Source organism: Nannobrachium achirus (genome assembly GCF_963921795.1).
Source record: "Nannobrachium achirus genome assembly, chromosome: 14".
NCBI classification, from domain to species: domain Eukaryota; kingdom Metazoa; phylum Chordata; class Actinopteri; order Myctophiformes; family Myctophidae; genus Nannobrachium; species Nannobrachium achirus.
In genome coordinates, this window is record NC_137821.1 from 52,422,806 (window position 1) to 52,441,725 (window position 18,920).

Below are 18,920 nucleotides of genomic sequence, written 5' to 3' on the forward strand. Positions count from 1 at the left end.
GGAGGGCTGACAGGCAAGTTCAGTGGTAATAGTCTTGAGTGTATCAGCTGCACTCTGAAGACATTTGAACAGATACAGCAGCAGTCTACTTGGACACTGTGCATCCGACTGGCTGACATTGGGTAGACAACTTAATTCTTCCTACTGTATACTTCCCATTCACCAGTTTGAACATGCAGGGAGACACCTTGTCAATAGGTTGTCACCTTTTCTCTCATGACACATGATGAAGTGTTTCTTCCGTGCTGGCCATGTGCAATATGCTTGATATATCACCCAGTGCCTGCTGAGATGCATGGTCTCCATGCCATAGAGGCTAAGCTAGAACTTGTCTGTCAGCACCATAATGGATTCTGGATCACTGTCTCTGCTCACCAGTCTGGGGAGCAGACTGAGAGAGCAGGAATGATGCTGTCATGACGCATGTGGGTAGAGTTGACTGACGCCTACCCAAAATGTGCAGTAACAGTAGTAGGGAGTCTAAGCACTGGTGTGTCTTGGTTGTAAAATATCGGGTGTATCCACACACAGAAAGATCACTGCCCTCATCTCTTCAATCCCATTATTGGTAAATGTCCCCAACAATGTGCATGGTAATATCCTTTAACCACATAAGATGTCATCCTGAAGAGCAAGAACAGAGCAGAAGCTGTTGAGCATGGTGGGCACCTTCAGTGCTGGTGATAGATAGGCTACTGCATTTAGTCATGATGAGGCAGACATCACAAAGACTTCCTAAATTCCTATGACCCTGCAGCCACCTCTGGAACCTCATCCTTACATCCTTACTGTGAGCCAGTCAGGAGGTTGAAGGCCAGGAGGATGCAGTGGGTGGACTTTCTGATCCTGATTATGAGTTGGAGAATACAGATGTAGTTGCAAAAGATACATATTGCCATGTTATTATATAATGTTATAATTATTATTATTATTATTATTATTACTACCCTTATTAATGCCAGTTCTGTGTCATACCAATGACAGTTTTCACAAACACTTTATTAAGTGAAAGATGAATATTCATCAAGTTGTTTCTATTTGTTGTTCTCCCAGAGGTCAAATGCTACCTTGACCTGACCTTTAACGTGTGAGGTATGGATTCTACACATATGAAAACCAAGAAATTAGAGTACCCAGGTTTTCTATACTAGGACAAGTGGATCAAATAGTGGGCATTTTGGATATTTTCTTACACACTTGCACTATATTTTGTTTAATGAATTTCACAATACATTTCCTTAGAATGGTTTAAGGAACTCTTTGTGTTACATCTTTCATGAAAACAAAAGTACATCTTATGTAATGTAGTCAATACACTACAGTACAGTATGTTGTCACTGCCTTTTCTAGAGATGCTACTTTTAACAACTTTTATGAAAAACATATAGTCTGAGCTTTATCCTTGCCATTTTTCAAAGACAGAGCATCAATAATAAGGGAGAATCATCGGTTTGAAGTAGAATGCTTAATTTGGATTTTGAAAACTGTGTTTTGGCATGTGATTATAGATGAAGTGATAGCACACAGAAAGCTACCCCAGATCCAAGGCTCTCACATATGTCCTAGTCCTAGGGATGTATACCGGTACCTTCCCAAAAGTCAATATGAGAATCATTCCCTCCCAGATGGTACCGATGGACCCCAAATATGGGGCCCTGGCGTATTATGTCATAATTAGTCACTATATGTCACTGCCTGTAATAAAGAACAATTCTAGATATGCTCATTTTAACCACCTTACTGGACAATATATATAGTCTGAACTTTATCCCAACCATTTTTCAAAGAGATGGGATGAATAATAAGAGAGAACCAACCATCAGTTTGAAGTAGAATGTTCCATTCGGATTTTGAAACGTTTTTTTTTTTTTTGCATGTTATTATAAATGGAGTGATAACACACAGAAAGCTACCACAGATGCAAGGCTATCAAATTTTTCCTAATACTAGGGATGTATACCTTCCCAAAAATCACTATGAGAATCGTTCCCCCAGATGGTACCGATGACCAAATAATGTGGAGCCATGGTTCACAGAGGATTATGTCATAATTATAGTCACTATGTTGTCACTGCCTGTAATAAAAAACTATTATAGATATGCAAATGTTAACAACATTAGTGAAGAATATATAGTCTGAGCTTTATCCCAACCATTTTTCAAAGAGATAGGGTCAATATTAAGAGAGAACCATCAGTTTGAAGTAGAATGTTCCATTCGGATTTTGAAAACTGTGTTTTGGCATGTGGTTATAAAAGGAGTGATAACACACAATAAGCTACCTCCACTGCAAGGCTATCACATTTTTCCTAGTACTAGGGGTGTATACCTTCCCAAAAATCACTATGAGAATTATTCCCCCCAGTTGGTACCGATGACCCCATATGACCCCATATAGCTCACCGGCTAATGGGACGTGGCCGTTAAATTATTGCACCATGATGACGGGTAAGTCCATGATGAGGATTTAATTTATAGGATACAAGTACTTCAAATGATATCACTGCCTTTGTTCTTGGACACTTCTTGCACATACACACACTCATAACAATTGTGTGTTAAGCCTCATTTAGTGAAAAGTGAAATACCTGACTTTATATTTGGAAATATATTCGGACCATTTCAATGTGTTTGAGCCGTGGTAGCCGCTCCAATACATGACTTTGTGTGTATGTCCATGTGTGTATATGTGTCCCAATCCGTATGTCCCTTTTCTGATTGGACAATATGCCCCCTGTGACATCATGTGGGTCTATACATCATCATACATCATCATCATACTGTATTGTACTGTTGCGTGCTACCCGGGGGCAGACCTCCATTCTACTAAAGGTCTACTAAAAGGTCTACTAAAAGGAGATCCATTTTATCTATAAAATGTACTAAACTAGTGAAAAAAGCAGATCTACAAGCACACAACGCCTTGCTTGTAGATCGGCTGTTTTCACTAGTTTTGTGCGACAGTCTTGTATATGAATTATGATGATTATGTTGCGAGGAAAACGTTGATATAATAGCCATTTTGGTTAGAACAAAAATAACTTTGTACTTCAAGTTTAAAATGATACTAAATCTTTTTTCAAGTGTCCAAATAAATTCCAAATATTATCAAATCATCTCACGGCACCCCTTGACTGCCGTCGCGGGTGCCCCGTCACCCACTTTGAAAACCCCTGGTCTAGCAGCATCAGTAAATGAAAACATGTAAACAGAGAGGTAACTGCTTTATGGCCACACATGTTTTTCACCCTTTAGTTAATGAGAGAGTGTACTGTACACATAATATTTTCCTGTTAATTGAACAGAGGGGTGTGTGTGTGTGTGTGTGTGTGTGTGTGTGTGTGTGTGTGTGTGTGTGTGTGTGTGTGTGTGTGTGTGTGTGTGTGTGTGTGTGTGTACTAACATGACATATTGGAGATTGTTGCTGTAGTACTCCCTGTTCATTTAATCTGTTAAAACTGTTATTGGGTGTCATGCATTGTGCCTTAGATTTTTGGCTGATGGCTGTGGACTGATTCTGTGACCCATGAACTACAAACAAGAGTCATGACCAGACCAGACAAGACCACGGTCAGCAACAGGTGACTTCAGGGCATGAGGGATCCAGGTTGAAAAAGTATGTGTAAAGGTGTTATATTCAAAGTGACTGCATTTCTCTTGCCAACCCTCCTGGGACCTCCAGACCCCCGCTTAGGTGGTGTGGTCAGTGCATGCAATCATACAGAGATATTCACTTATAATTGTAATACAAGTAATGGATGGTTATTATTAAATATAGATGGGTCTGACATTGCGCCTACTTTTAGCATTTTAATGGCTGAAATTGTACTGTATCATTCCAATGCTAGTAAAGCAAGCTTGATAAAGAGACGCGGAGGGTGATATTTTGGCTTGTACCTTCCCAGGAAGCAGGCTTATGCCCCTACGGGTAAAGAGACAGTTGGATAGGTTCCGTCTTTATTCGTGTAGTGTCTGTGTCATAGCCGGTGAGCTATATGGGGTCATATGGGGTCATCGGTACCAACTGGGGGGAATAATTCTCATAGTGATTTTTGGGAAGGTATACACCCCTAGTACTAGGAAAAATGTGATAGCCTTGCAGTGGAGGTAGCTTATTGTGTGTTATCACTCCTTTTATAACCACATGCCAAAACACAGTTTTCAAAATCCGAATGGAACATTCTACTTCAAACTGATGGTTCTCTCTTAATATTGACCCTATCTCTTTGAAAAATGGTTGGGATAAAGCTCAGACTATATATTCTTCACTAATGTTGTTAACATTTGCATATCTATAATAGTTTTTTATTACAGGCAGTGACAACATAGTGACTATAATTGTGGGCTCGCCTAAAGGCGAGCACACGTATGTTATCTTCATTATTTATTTCTATACTAGTCAGTATCCTAAAACTTTGGCGCGCTTCATCTCTTAAACGCTTACACCTTTCAACACCATTCAAATTTTTATGTGTTCAGCTTACTGAGGACAAGTGTGCGTGTATTTTTCTTTTTGAAATGTTTTGTAGTATAAATATAAAAAAATAAAAATGTTTAACTTTAAGCACCCAATGCATTTCCAATGGGTTTAGTAGAGTGGAGAGAAGGATAATAGACCCATGTTTATGTTAAGGCGCTGTGGCTGCAGTGTTCACACTTCAGATATGCTATCTATATCATTGCGTTCACACAGGTCTGCTCTCTGATTTGATCCAAATGTCTAAGCTGTGTGATGTATAAAACTATAGTTATAGTTAAAACTATAAATAAATGTCCCTCTCCACTCTACTGATTACACAGCTGTGATCAAGAATCAAGTCCGGGCGATGGGATGTAAATCCCATAGCCATATATCCTAGAGCCCGCAGGGACAGTCAGCCATATTAGTGGTTGTTGTTGGTTGTCAGGGAGATATCAAAACCAATGCATTTCCAAGTCAGATCCACAAACACAATAAAAGCCATGCTCCACTCCTCAGTCTGGAGTGGCCACATAGAAGAACGCCTTGGTTATAGACATAGTGGAGGACAGATGTGATCTGGGATTGTTAGCCTACAGTATATGCACTCAATATACTCCACTACAGTTGGAGTCCATTTGACAGTTGCTGGTTCCCAAACACAGAATCAAAAATGTAGATCTAGAACACATAGAATATGTACAGTACAGTAAGGTTCAGTAGAGTACAGTAAAAGTACAGTAAGGTTCAGTAGAGTACAGTAAAGTACAGTAAGGTACAGAAAGGTACAGTACAGAAAGGTACAGTAGAGTACAGTACAGTAAGGTACAGTAAAGTACAATACAGTACAGTAAGGTACAGTAGAGTACAGTAAAGTACAGTAGAGTACAGTAAGGTACAGTAGAGTACAGTAAAGTACAGTATAGTAAGGTACAGTAGAGTACAGTACAGTAAGGTACAGTACGGCACAGTAGAGTACAGTACAGTATAGTACAGTAAGGTACAGTAGAGTACAGTAAAGTACAGTACAGTAAGGTACAGTACAGTAAGGTACAGTAGAGTACAGTAAAGTACAGTAAGGTACAGTACAGTAGAGTAGAGTAAAGTACAGTACAGTAAGGTACAGTAAGTTACAGTAGAGTACAGTAAAGTACAGTAAGGTACAGCAGAGTACAGTAAAGTACAGTACTGTAAGGTACAGTACAGTACAGTAGTGTACAGTAAAGTACAGTAAAGTACAGTAACGTACAGCACAGTACGGTACAGCAAGATACAGTAGTGTACAGTAAAGTACAGTACAGTAAAGTACAATACAGTACAGTACAGTAAGGTACAGTAGAGTACAGTAAAGTACAGTAGAGTACAGTAAGGTACAGTAGAGTACAGTAAAGTACAGTATAGTAAGGTACAGTAGAGTACAGTACAGTAAGTTATAGTACGGCATAGTAGAGTACAGTACAGTATAGTACAGTAAGGTACAGTAGAGTACAGTAAGGTACAGTACAGTAAGGTACAGTACAGTAAGGTACAGTACAGTACAGTAAGGTACAGTAGAGTACAGTAAAGTACAGTACAGTAAGGTACAGTAGAGTACAGTAAAGTACAGTAAGTTACAGTAGAGTACAGTAAAGTACAGTAAGTTACAGTACAGTACAGTACAGTACAGTAAGGTGCAGTACAGTATAGTAAGGTACAGTACAATACTGTAGGGTACTGTACCTTACAGTACCTTAAAGTATCCTATTTGTTGGGTTGGAATCGAGCCCACACTGTTTCGAAGGAACAGTATTTCTAGTTATGACATAATCCTCTGTGAACCATGGCTCCACATTATTTGGTCATCGGTACCATCTGGGGGAACGATTCTCATAGTGATTTTTGGGAAGGTATACATCCCTAGTATTAGGAAAAATTTGATAGCCTTGCATCTGTGGTAGCTTTCTGTGTGTTATCACTCCATTTATAATAACATGCAAAAAAAAAAAAACGTTTCAAAATCCGAATGGAACATTCTACTTCAAACTGATGGTTGGTTCTCTCTTATTATTCATCCCATCTCTTTGAAAAATGGTTGGGATAAAGTTCAGACTATATATATTGTCCAGTAAGGTGGTTAAAATGAGCATATCTAGAATTGTTCTTTATTACAGGCAGTGACATATAGTGACTAATTATGACATAATACGCCAGGGCCCCATATTTGGGGTCCATCGGTACCATCTGGGAGGGAATGATTCTCATATTGACTTTTGGGAAGGTACCGGTATACATCCCTAGGACTAGGACATATGTGAGAGCCTTGGATCTGGGGTAGCTTTCTGTGTGCTATCACTTCATCTATAATCACATGCCAAAACACAGTTTTCAAAATCCAAATTAAGCATTCTACTTCAAACCGATGATTCTCCCTTATTATTGATGCTCTGTCTTTGAAAAATGGCAAGGATAAAGCTCAGACTATATGTTTTTCATAAAAGTTGTTAAAAGTAGCATCTCTAGAAAAGGCAGTGACAACATACTGTACTGTAGTGTATTGACTACATTACATAAGATGTACTTTTGTTTTCATGAAAGATGTAACACAAAGAGTTCCTTAAACCATTCTAAGGAAATGTATTGTGAAATTCATTAAACAAAATATAGTGCAAGTGTGTAAGAAAATATCCAAAATGCCCACTATTTGATCCACTTGTCCTAGTATAGAAAACCTGGGTACTCTAATTTCTTGGTTTTCATATGTGTAGAATCCATACCTCACACGTTAAAGGTCAGGTCAAGGTAGCATTTGACCTCTGGGAGAACAACAAATAGAAACAACTTGATGAATATTCATCTTTCACTTAATAAAGTGTTTGTGAAAACTGTCATTGGTATGACACAGAACTGGCATTAATAAGGGTAGTAATAATAATAATAATAATAATAATTATAACATTATATAATAACATGGCAATATGTATCTTTTGCAACTACATCTGTATTCTCCAACTCATAATCAGGATCAGAAAGTCCACCCACTGCATCCTCCTGGCCTTCAACCTCCTGACTGGCTCACAGTAAGGATGTAAGGATGAGGTTCCAGAGGTGGCTGCAGGGTCATAGGAATTTAGGAAGTCTTTGTGATGTCTGCCTCATCATGACTAAATGCAGTAGCCTATCTATCACCAGCACTGAAGGTGCCCACCATGCTCAACAGCTTCTGCTCTGTTCTTGCTCTTCAGGATGACATCTTATGTGGTTAAAGGATATTACCATGCACATTGTTGGGGACATTTACCAATAATGGGATTGAAGAGATGAGGGCAGTGATCTTTCTGTGTGTGGATACACCCGATATTTTACAACCAAGACACACCAGTGCTTAGACTCCCTACTACTGTTACTGCACATTTTGGGTAGGCGTCAGTCAACTCTACCCACATGCGTCATGACAGCATCATTCCTGCTCTCTCAGTCTGCTCCCCAGACTGGTGAGCAGAGACAGTGATCCAGAATCCATTATGGTGCTGACAGACAAGTTCTAGCTTAGCCTCTATGGCATGGAGACCATGCATCTCAGCAGGCACTGGGTGATATATCAAGCATATTGCACATGGCCAGCACGGAAGAAACACTTCATCATGTGTCATGAGAGAAAAGGTGACAACCTATTGACAAGGTGTCTCCCTGCATGTTCAAACTGGTGAATGGGAAGTATACAGTAGGAAGAATTAAGTTGTCTACCCAATGTCAGCCAGTCGGATGCACAGTGTCCAAGTAGACTGCTGCTGTATCTGTTCAAATGTCTTCAGAGTGCAGCTGATACACTCAAGACTATTACCACTGAACTTGCCTGTCAGCCCTCCATATGCATTTCCAGAGCTGAACTTTGCAACAGTATTGCAATGCAGCTGAGGAATGACTGTATAACATGTCAATTGTGAGGTGAACACTCTACACGTCAACCAGTGACCATAGCTGCTGCCTGCTTGGATACCTGGATAAGGAGTGATAAGATGTGAGAGACCTTAACCTGACCTTTAGCACATAGGCCTAAGACTGAATGGCAATTGAATATATAACTGTAACCCTACACCTATGCCCCCCAGGTACCCATATGAATCACCATAAGTTCACAGATTCCCTCACACAACTGAAATACAATTTGTTATTTTTAACAAAATGATCACAATCATTGGATCATTGCAATACATAATTATTAACTGATGGTAATTTCACTGATTCAGCCACATTCATTGAACCCTAAAACCTTGGGTTAGATAACCAATACCACCTTTCTATAGGTTGAACAGTATCATAACGCTATTTAAGCTCCAGGCAGCCATTTTGGACGCCATCTTGAAAATGATGGCTTTATAAGACATATAAATTCCTACATCTTTAGTGTGTTCTTAAGCATGCCTAGAGGTAACATAACTAGTTGAAAAACCTTTTATATAGGGGGGTTAAGTAGTATGTTTTCATAAATTGACCCAAGTAATTTTCGCCTAGTGTTATAAAATAAAATGCATGATAGCACCCATAAAGCTACCTCTGGTGCAAGGCTATCACATATTTTCTAACTCTAGACATGTATACCATGACAAAAATCACTATGAGCATTATTCCCCTCAGTTGGTACCGACCAACCCCAGTGGCTTACGGTCTATCATACAAGTGGTCGGTGAAGCCGTTTAAAGATAACAATTCTCCAGTAATATGTGCAGTCTATATTGATATAAATCCTTCTCAGGTGTTTGACTGTAAACCATAAATTCTGTCCACAAGCTGCGACCGGGTATTTCCCGGTGAATCTGTGCGCAACGGTGGGGGCTTGGGACTTGGGAGTGTGGGGAACACGCACCACTGACTGCTGAAGGAGAAGTTATATAGCTTAGCCTTTATGTATTTGAGGATGAGAGGCACTCTTGCCGATTTAGTAAGAGACTCGTCGCCAATTGCAAGATATTTAAAAGTTATTTGGGGCCATGATGATAACCCTTTCTTCCCACAACTAGACTAAGGATTTACATGGTCTGTGTTCTTGTTTACAACCAATTATTCACGTGTGGCAAGATCGCGGTTCCACTAGGCTTAGAAGCCTTTTCAGAAGTTAATTTAATGTTCTCCATTTAATGATTTCCTTTATCCTCATCTAATCTTGCGCTAATGCACGCAACTGTTTTTGCCATGTTTTTAAAGCCGTGTAGGCTTTTCAGAAGTTCATTTAATATTTTCCATTTAATGATTTCCTATATCGTCATCTTCCGCTAATGCACACAACTGTTTTAAGGTCTACAAGGGCTGACAACAACGTGAAGCTTGTATATCCCATGCCCACCTGCCCGGAAAGTAAAACGTCCTTTATAAAATGATAGGTAAGATTTGAATTACCGTTCAATTTAACACTTCTTTTGTTTTTACTATTTGGGGCTAATGTGAAGAAGAAGAAAAAAATAAAATGCTTTTATTTTACATTCCACGGGCCAGAAAACATAGTGCTCTGGCCACGTTCAGGTGTTTAGACAGATAGCTCCTCTTTTGTTTATAGACAGTTGTGTCCCCTCTAAAACGAGCACTTGCCCGGTTGGGCAACCTGAAAGCAAACTTCACCTGCCCGAAAGTTTTATTTACCTGCCGGGGGCAGATGGGCAAGCCTTATACCATGGCTACACGGAGCTGGATATTTCATATATCCCGGTTTTTCAGATATCCACATAGAAAAATATCTAGGTCCACACGGAGCTGGATATTTCATATATCCCGGTTTTTCAGTTATCCACATAGAAAGATATCTAGGTCCACATGACAAAGATATCTAGGACTAACAAGCACACACACAGTAAAGTCTTCAGAGATATCCGGGTTCCCTGTCCACACAGATCCAGTGAATCGGATATTTTTCAATCTCTCCACTTATTTTTCCGGTTTAAAAAATATCCAGCTTCGCGTCAAAAATATCCAGCTTCATGTTGCTGCAAGCCCCAACAGCACAAAAAAATGTCTAGATTCAGAAATATCCAGCTCTGTGTAGCCATGGCCATAGTGTCAATGCCTGCCATTATTATTTTATATATATCTTAGGTGGATATGATAAGCATTTACTTTGTAAAACAAGCAATTTGTGTGTAAGAAAATCATTAGCAAGTGTGGAATAGAATCCGGCTCGGCTGAGCATAATTGGCCTGTGTTCAGGGGAGGAAAACTGGGTGTGGAGGGTGATCTTTGTCACTGCAAATACTCTTACGGGCTACAGTGACACCTGTCTGTGGGGGGTTGTTGAATTGGAAGAATACCACAGAGGCAGTTACAATACGTCCTTCTGATTTGGGCTCCTCACTGGCAGGTGAGCCAGTAGAGTACAACGGCAGTGCCAACCGTGGGAAGGAATGAATTGGTATGACTAAATTAACAAAGGCTTGTCACAGAATGTTTAGAGATCGGTCACTAGTGGTTATGACAAATGCAGCACATGCTGATACGTGAACATTTGCTCTTTGACTAGAAGCTGATGATGGCATGTAAACAACCATGTATTTTTACACAGGGATTTTCTGAATGTCCAGACCATGAGTTTGCATATTCAGATACAGACAAGTGGACAGCAGAACTGTCAGGTGGGTGCATCTCCTGTTGTATGTAGTCCCTTCCTTTTTGCATTCATTCTTTAAGAGGCTGTTCGTTCATTCCAATCAAATATCTTTTCTACCTATGTTTTCTAGAGCTATACAGTTATACAGAAGGACCAGAGTTTGCTTTGAACAGAAAGTGTTTTGAGGAGGACTTCAGAACCCATGGTATGCAACAAAAAACAATTATATTATCATTATCATTATACACAAAGACATGTTCCACTCAAGGCGCTCTTGTTTTATTTCACTGCTGTCTCTCACAGTGTCTGATAAGAAATGGACGGAGCTGGATGCAGCGCAGCACAGAGCCCATGCCATGCGGCTGTTGGATGGTCTGGAGGTGATCGCCAGGGAGAGGAGGCTAAAGGTGGCCAGGGCCATCCTCTACATGGCTCAGGGTAAAGCCAAATCTCCCACTCACTAAGGCTTGATTTATCCTTAAAGCAGTGGTTCACTGGAAGAATTGATGACTGACGGAGTTGAGTTCCCTTTTGACCAATATCCTGTCATTAAATTATTGCGCCAAAAATCTCTATGAATTCAAGGCTTCATGGGGTTGTAATTGATAAAAAACAAGTCATGTTTTGGGGTGAACTGCTCTGTTAATTTGTGCACCTGCCTCGCATGCTTTGATGACATGTCGTCAGGCTGTTTTCAGTGCTCATCGCCACCTTGTCCTCTGGAATTACAGTCCCTGATAAAGCAAGACAACCTGGACGCGTTCAACGAGAAAGACCCTTACAAGGCCGACGACCCCCCCGCGAGGATGAAGATGACAACAATGACAACTCCATAGAGGCAGAGCCATTCCCCCTGGAGAGGGACGAGGTCTGTCAGAGAGGGTGTCCTTCCCCAAGGGGCTGCCCTGGGCTCCTAAAGTCAGGTGATTAGGTCCTGGAAGAAAACGGAAATTCACAGACAGCTGGCGTAGCCGTCTGGGCACCTAGGCTGTTTCAGCAGAGAGCTCCTTGCAATTTAATAATTAAAGCAATAATAATATATAAGAGGCCATGGCATTCAAGACATAGTTTTGGGTGTGATTGAAACGACACGAGCAAAGTACTCCTTAGCCCTTGGATGCATGACCAACCAATACCTACACTCTTCCATGAGTGGGGTCAAAAATGACCCCAATTAAAATCAATGTGTTTTTGCAATAAACGACTTGCTCTCACACGTAACTCTGCCATACTTTTGCCTAGCAAAGTGATTTCAACTTTAAAACACTCACACGACTTGGGCCTTTTTTTCTGCCAATAGGGACAAGCTGTAATTGTTGAAGCCCCGCCCCCTCTGTCTACTAAACGCATGCAGCAGCTGTCACACTTTGCTATCACACTTTTCTCTCACACGTAACTCTGGCATACTTTTGCGTAGCAACGTGATTTCAACTTTAAAACGCTCACACGACTTGGCACTTTTTCCGGCCAATAGGGACGAGCTGTAATTGTTGAAGCCCCGCCCCCCTGTCTTCCTATTGGCTGGGCTTTAAACAGCCATAACTCCAGATCACAGCATGGTACCGTCTTGAAACTTGGTGTCTGGACTTAGACCACCATAGGGATGAGTTGCAATTGTTGAAGCCCCGCCCCCTCTTTCCTCCTATTGGCCGGGCTTTAAACATCCATAACTCCATTTTGCAGCATGGTACCGTCTCAAAACTTGGTGTCTGGACTTAGACAGCTAATATGGACGAGCTGTAATTGTTGAAGCCCAGTCCCCTCTTACAAGTCTGTTGTTTCCACCCGCCCTGACAGTCGCTTCTCTCCCTTAGGGTGTCTTACTGGTAATAGTAGTAGTAATATAGTATTAATAGTAGTAGTAATAGTAGTAATAGGAGTAGTAGTAGTAATATTAGTAATAATAGTTGCGACCGTAGGTCGCAAGTTTAGTATGTGAACGTTCACAGCTTGTAGGTATGTATGTATCTCTGTCACACCTGACACTGTGATTCTATGGGTTTGTCGCTCTGACATCATGCTCTGATGTCACTGTGTGGTATGTGGCCGATGTGGTCTCCATATATGGGTATTCCCATATGAAGTCCTGTTAGATATGGGCTTAATATTAATTACATCAAGGAACTCCATGTATGGGCATAAAAGGGATTCTGTTAGTGTGACATCATAGTGAAGCCAGAGCGTGAAGCCAGAGCGGCAAACCCATTCTGTTCGTGGTTCCCCTGACATCACAGTGACATCAGAGCATGATGTCAGAGCGACAAACCCATAGACCCACAGTGTCAGGTGTGACAGAGATACATACATACATACATACATACATACAAGCTGTGACCGTTCACATACAGTACTAAACTTGCGATCTACGGTCGCAACTATTATTACTACTATTACTACTACTATTACACTATTACTACTACTATTACTACTTGTATTACTACTATTACTACTACTATTAACAGTAAGACACCCTAAGGGCGAGAAGCGACCGTCAGGGCGGGTGGAAACAACAGACTTGTAAGAGGGGCGGGGCTTCAACAATTACTACTCGTCCATATTGGCCGTCTAAGTCCAGACACCAAGTTCCGAGACTGTACAATGCTGCAAACTGGAGTTATGGCTGTTTAAAGCCCAGCCAATAGGAGGGAAGAGGGGGTGTGGCTTCAACAATTGCAACTCATCCCTATGGCGGTCTAAGTCCAGACACCAAATTTCGAGAAGGTACCATGCTGCGAACTGGAGTTATGGATATTTAAAGCCCAGCCAATAGGAAGACAGGGGGCGGGGCTTCAACAATTACAGCTCGTCCCTATTGGCCGGAAAAAGTGCCAAGTCATGCGAGCGTTTTAAAGTTGAAATCATGTTGCTACGCAAAAGTATGCCAGAGTTAAGTGTGAGAGCAAAGTGTGACAGCTGCTGCACACGTTTAGTAGACAGAGGGGGCGGGGCTTCAGCAATTACAGCTCCTCCCTTTTGACGGATAAAAGACCCAAGTCGTGTGAGCGTTTTAAAGTTGAAATCACGTTGCTAGGCAAAAGTATGGCAGAGTTATGTGTGAGAGCAAAGTCGTTTATTGCAAAAATGCATTGATTTTAATTGGGGTCATTTTTGACCCCACTCATGGAAGAGTGGGGTAGTGATACAAAAACTGCAATTTCTTAAAATTAATGAAAGGAATAATAAAAATGCAAATGGCCTCATGTCACAAACATGTTTTATGAGGAATACCTGGAATATGAAAATATTTAAACTTTTAATTTTAAAGATATTGAAGAATAACAACCCCTGGGGTCGTTTTTGACCCCACTCATGCATCCTAGGGTTAGTAGTAATTCAACAAATTATTGTTATAACTTAAATCCTCCATTGCTCAAAGATCTGAATATGTAAACACAAACTTGGCTGGACCGTTCTTTTAATTTCTGCTAAATGCCTAATGTAGTTTTAACCTTTTCATGTCAAGGATCCCCAAAATTATATGTATTTTGCCGCTGACCCCCATCTCAAAATATGTTGTTCCAGGGACCCCCAGATATGAGCTTGTAGATCTGCTATTTTTGAATACCAGTAGCCAAAAAATAATGGTTAAAGTGGTGACACAGTCTTTTATGGATTTAACCCATGGATGGCAACACATTGTTGTGTAGTACATGTACTGTCCAGTATGTACCAACATTTGTTTTTGTAATTTTTAATACTATTTGAACTTAGGTCAGGCTTTAGAAGGTGTTTTAGAATCAGCCTCAAGCCTAAATGGTTGTTAATGTGTCTGTTGATAATGTGATGCACTCACAATCCCAGTGAAACTGTAGAACTTATGGGAACATGTATTTGTGGCTGCAGAACCACAATGTTGCAGAGCATGAAACTCTGTGTTGATGTCAATCGCCACAAAGAGATCATCGTGAAGGCCATCTCTGCCATCCTGCTGCTGCTTCTCAAATACTTCAAACTCAACCACATCTATCAGGTACACACACACACACACACACACACACACACACACACACACACACACACACACACACACACACACACACACACACACACACACACACACACACACACACACACACACACACTTGATCTTGAATACTGTGCTACAAACCTTAAAGAAATACTCCATCTCTATCTCTTTGTCCTTTGGAGTAATGATCAATACATGCTGCTAAGACCATCAATGCTCTCTGTATTAATGCCTATCACTATCACAATATAGAGCCATTTAACTCTTTATTTTATCCAGATAATTAAATATCGCTGTTCTCTCTGTGTGTGTGCATCTGTGGGTGAGTGAGTGTGTGTGTGTGCGTGTGTGGCGTGTGCGTTCCCCCAGACCTTCATCAGCCTGCACACGGTCTGCACACGTGTGCAGCTGGCCCTCAGCCCCTGGTTCTGTGACGGCTCGCGTTCTCGGTAAGATCCAGCTTGTGCGCCCCATCAACACATGGACGACTACCGCAGCATGCAGTGCTGCAAGCCCCCCTGCAGTCTTCCAGGGCCGAGCTCAAGCTGTGTATGACCGGAGACACAGACTGTGCTGGCTTTGTGTATACCGTATATAGTTGTATATGATTTAGCAGGTCATTCTTTTACTGAAATATTTTCTTGAAATATGGAGATATGAGGATAATACATCAGGGGTAGACATTAAGGCTGGTGCCTTTTCAAGATCTCTGATGGCCCCACCATCGTAGCTACTGACCCAGGAACATTATTTAAATCCACAAATGACAGTCAAGAATTGACCCTCATAATGATGGGCTCACAGAAGGCTATATGTTGTAATTAACCAGCAACTGAACCCAGGCAGTGCTTGGGTAAATAAATAATTTAAATAAGGGAGGACAGAATACCGAAGGTAATTTGTGTGTCTATTATAGACATTATATATATTTGATCATTTCATTTAGAACAGGCTGTATTCTTTGTGTGAATATCGTAAGGAGGTGGTTCTCAAAATGTGGCTGGTGGTCCGGTGACATGCAGTGGTCCTGGAGGGGTTGTCAAGCGGCCCACAGCAAAATGAGGAACTGTTTAAACAAACATTTTAAACACCTAATGAGCTACTGCTACACAATATATGCATAATTTTTCAGTTAATTTAATAATGTTACAACTACTAGGCCTGTTATGTCTTACTGACTGATGTTCTATTCTGCTCTGTGGGTTTTTTGGGGGATCGATTAGTCAGTCATATCGTTCTCATGTTGCTGCTGCTTGCTAAGTAAAGTTCATTGGGAAACTGTGATGGCCTGATCATTTCACCAACATAAGGCCTACTTTTTCAGTGAATGTTTTTACTCTCAGTGAAGAGTTCTTGGTCCATTCAAATTTGGTTGTAAATGGTCAAGTGCATTATATATAATTATGGTATATAGGCCTAGCCTACATTTGTTCTGGTACATAAATGTTTGAATACTGAGTTTTTAATTTGTATCAGGGGTCTTCAACAGGGGGTCCTCAGATTTACTACCGGGGGTCCTTCAAATTTTTGTGTGATAGGAACTTTAATAGGGCAATTTTAAATGTAGGCCTATGTGTTTTCTATTAATTGCTTGAAGGTTTATTGCTGCATATACAATAACAGTTAAATAAATATGAAATATTTAATACTGCATCATGTCTCACTGTTATGTTTAGATCCTCAGTTCGATGTGTGCATCTGTTGACTAGCTTTGCCTGCCCTGTTGTGATGCTCTGGGATTGATTGATGTACGTTTTCACACTGCTGTTGTTGGTGCTGCTCTGCACTTGGAGTTAAGTAAAGTTTATTAGGAAGTACGTGATGGTCTGATTTTTCACAAACACAACAATGCCCCTTTTTATTAGGGTTTTTATGGTTGCGTTTTAACTGAACATAGGAAAGTCTTCCATTACCAGGTGCAGCAGCCAGTAAGGACAGCAGTTAGCAGGTAAGAATACAAACCATAGTAACATCATTTGCAAGTGTAGAATGGATGGGGTGAGAAGAGGATGAGGGGAGTGTGAGGGGAGGGGAGAAGGGGTGACGGGAGGGAGAAGAGAGGGGGAGGGAGAATAAGCGTCGAACCGTAGGGATTAATATCGCGCAGAGAGCGTAGATATGTCGGCGCCGCATCGCCAACGACGTCGCAAATGCATCTTCCCAATGTGCAAACGCTCTCAATGCTGCACCGCGGTTAGATCGCGGACGTCGCGAGGTCCATTGCGTTCAAATCGCGCTAGAACGAATTGTGCCTCGAAGCTAAATAGGCGCAACGTCGCTGTGCTGTCTGGGGTGTACAGTAGCCTATACTTGAGTAAATGTACTTATTTACTTTACACCACTGCCTACCTGCGACAGGCAGAGCTATGGGACAAACCCCGCTATAATATACCTATATGGTCTAACAGCCCCTATGGACAGGGTTATAACCCGGGTTATAAACCTATAACAGCAGTGGCGTCAGTTCAGAAAAAGCTAAGGTATGGCAACATGACTGGTGTCTTGCACGCGCGCGCGCGCGGGCAAGACACCAGTCATGTTACCATACCTTAGCAACAGGCACGATGAAAAGTACATTTTATTATTTCCCCCTGTAGCTTAAGGTATGGCAGCTGCCATAGCTTGCCATACCCAATTGACGCCTCTGTATAACAGTCTAAAAACACCGCTGGTTCAACTGAGAGCAAACACTACGATAAGGGGAATTCCAATGACGTCATGAGCCGTTACCACCAACACCACTGCCAAAGAGTCACACCACGAAATGTTTTATTGTTGTGACTGTACAGACTGTCACATGGTTGTGTGACTGTGCACATTTTGAGTAGCCTATCCCCAAATAGGGGATATTTCAAAAAACGTATAAATGACTTATTTATACCCTCGTTCCTATTGGAGATTAGGGGGCCAAAACTGAAAAGTGCTTCAGAAATGACTTTTGCAGAATTGCGGCTATGTTTCACAACTTTTTTTTTCTTCTTTTTTTCCCTTTTTTTTGTTTTTACCTCTAAGAAGTTTTAAGGTGGTTGGCATTTTGAATGTATTTCCTGGTGACTTTTAGAAGCCCTTCAATATTTGAATGCCCATATAGTCAAATAATCCAATTAAACATCATGCATTTGCTTAATTCTTTACTTTTAAATGCATATTTTTTGTATGATATATGTTGTGGACTTCGTGGACTTACGTTCTGTAGTGTTTATGGTGGAGGCACGGCGGGTCAATGATGCCACAACAAGGAAGTGAAGAACTCTGTTTACTTGCAACAACGTCAGGATTACAGTTCAACAGGCGGCAATAACACAGGCAGCAATAACATACAGCTTGCAGGTAGGCTTTCAACAACGCACAAACTGTCTGTAGGCACTTGGTGGCTGTCAGTCCGTGGTCCCTGGCACAAACGGAGGAAGACTCACTCAAACGTCCATACACTTTGGGATCCGGAAGACAACTGAACTCATGGAGGGAGAACACACACACAATACAGCCCGCTCTACCTGAGAGCCAATGAGGACGCATTACTCTGAGTAACCCCCCACACAATAGGCTGTTGTAATACAGGGACAGGTAATAGGCTGGCATTTTGTTCCCGCGTTACAATATATTAATGGAAATAGGCTAGTTAAAATAACAATATGGAAATATTAGCTTTGCTACTTGCATGTTCATTACATTACCACATTAGCAGTAATTTGGAAATTTGCTCAACATTATAGCAGCAAAATACGATTTTACAATTTTTAAGTAGGCCTATAGAGTGATAAAAATACCTAAAATCATTTTCAGAAATGCCATCCAGGATAGAAAACATGACGAGGGGTTAAAGATTAGTACTGGTTGGCAGCTTCTACCCAGAGATAGCTGCATAATTATGTCTCAATATCAGCTTTGGCCCCCACACTATAGGGGGAAGGATGGATGAG

The 18,920-nt window shown here is 41.0% G+C and overlaps 2 protein-coding genes across 2 annotated transcripts in view; both read left to right on the top strand.

Moving 5' to 3' along the window:
- Positions 1-18,920, top strand: part of LOC308298129 (uncharacterized protein) — a 55,752-nt gene that overhangs the window by 18,984 nt on the left and 17,848 nt on the right. Inside the window, exons 14-15 of the mRNA XM_080741686.1 lie at positions 14,929-15,000; positions 15,367-15,446. Of these exons, the coding sequence (XP_080597812.1) occupies positions 14,929-15,000; positions 15,367-15,446 (152 nt within the window). The remainder of the gene's footprint in view (positions 1-14,928; positions 15,001-15,366; positions 15,447-18,920) is intronic.
- On the top strand, positions 10,761-16,636 carry LOC308298750 (striatin-interacting protein 1 homolog). Its single transcript, XM_080742411.1, has 6 exons — positions 10,761-11,055; positions 11,161-11,235; positions 11,334-11,468; positions 11,762-11,953; positions 14,874-15,000; positions 15,367-16,636. The coding sequence occupies exons 1-5, from the start codon at positions 10,950-10,952 to the stop codon at positions 14,894-14,896; spliced, it is 531 nt and encodes a 176-aa protein (XP_080598537.1). The 5' UTR covers positions 10,761-10,949; the 3' UTR covers positions 14,897-15,000; positions 15,367-16,636.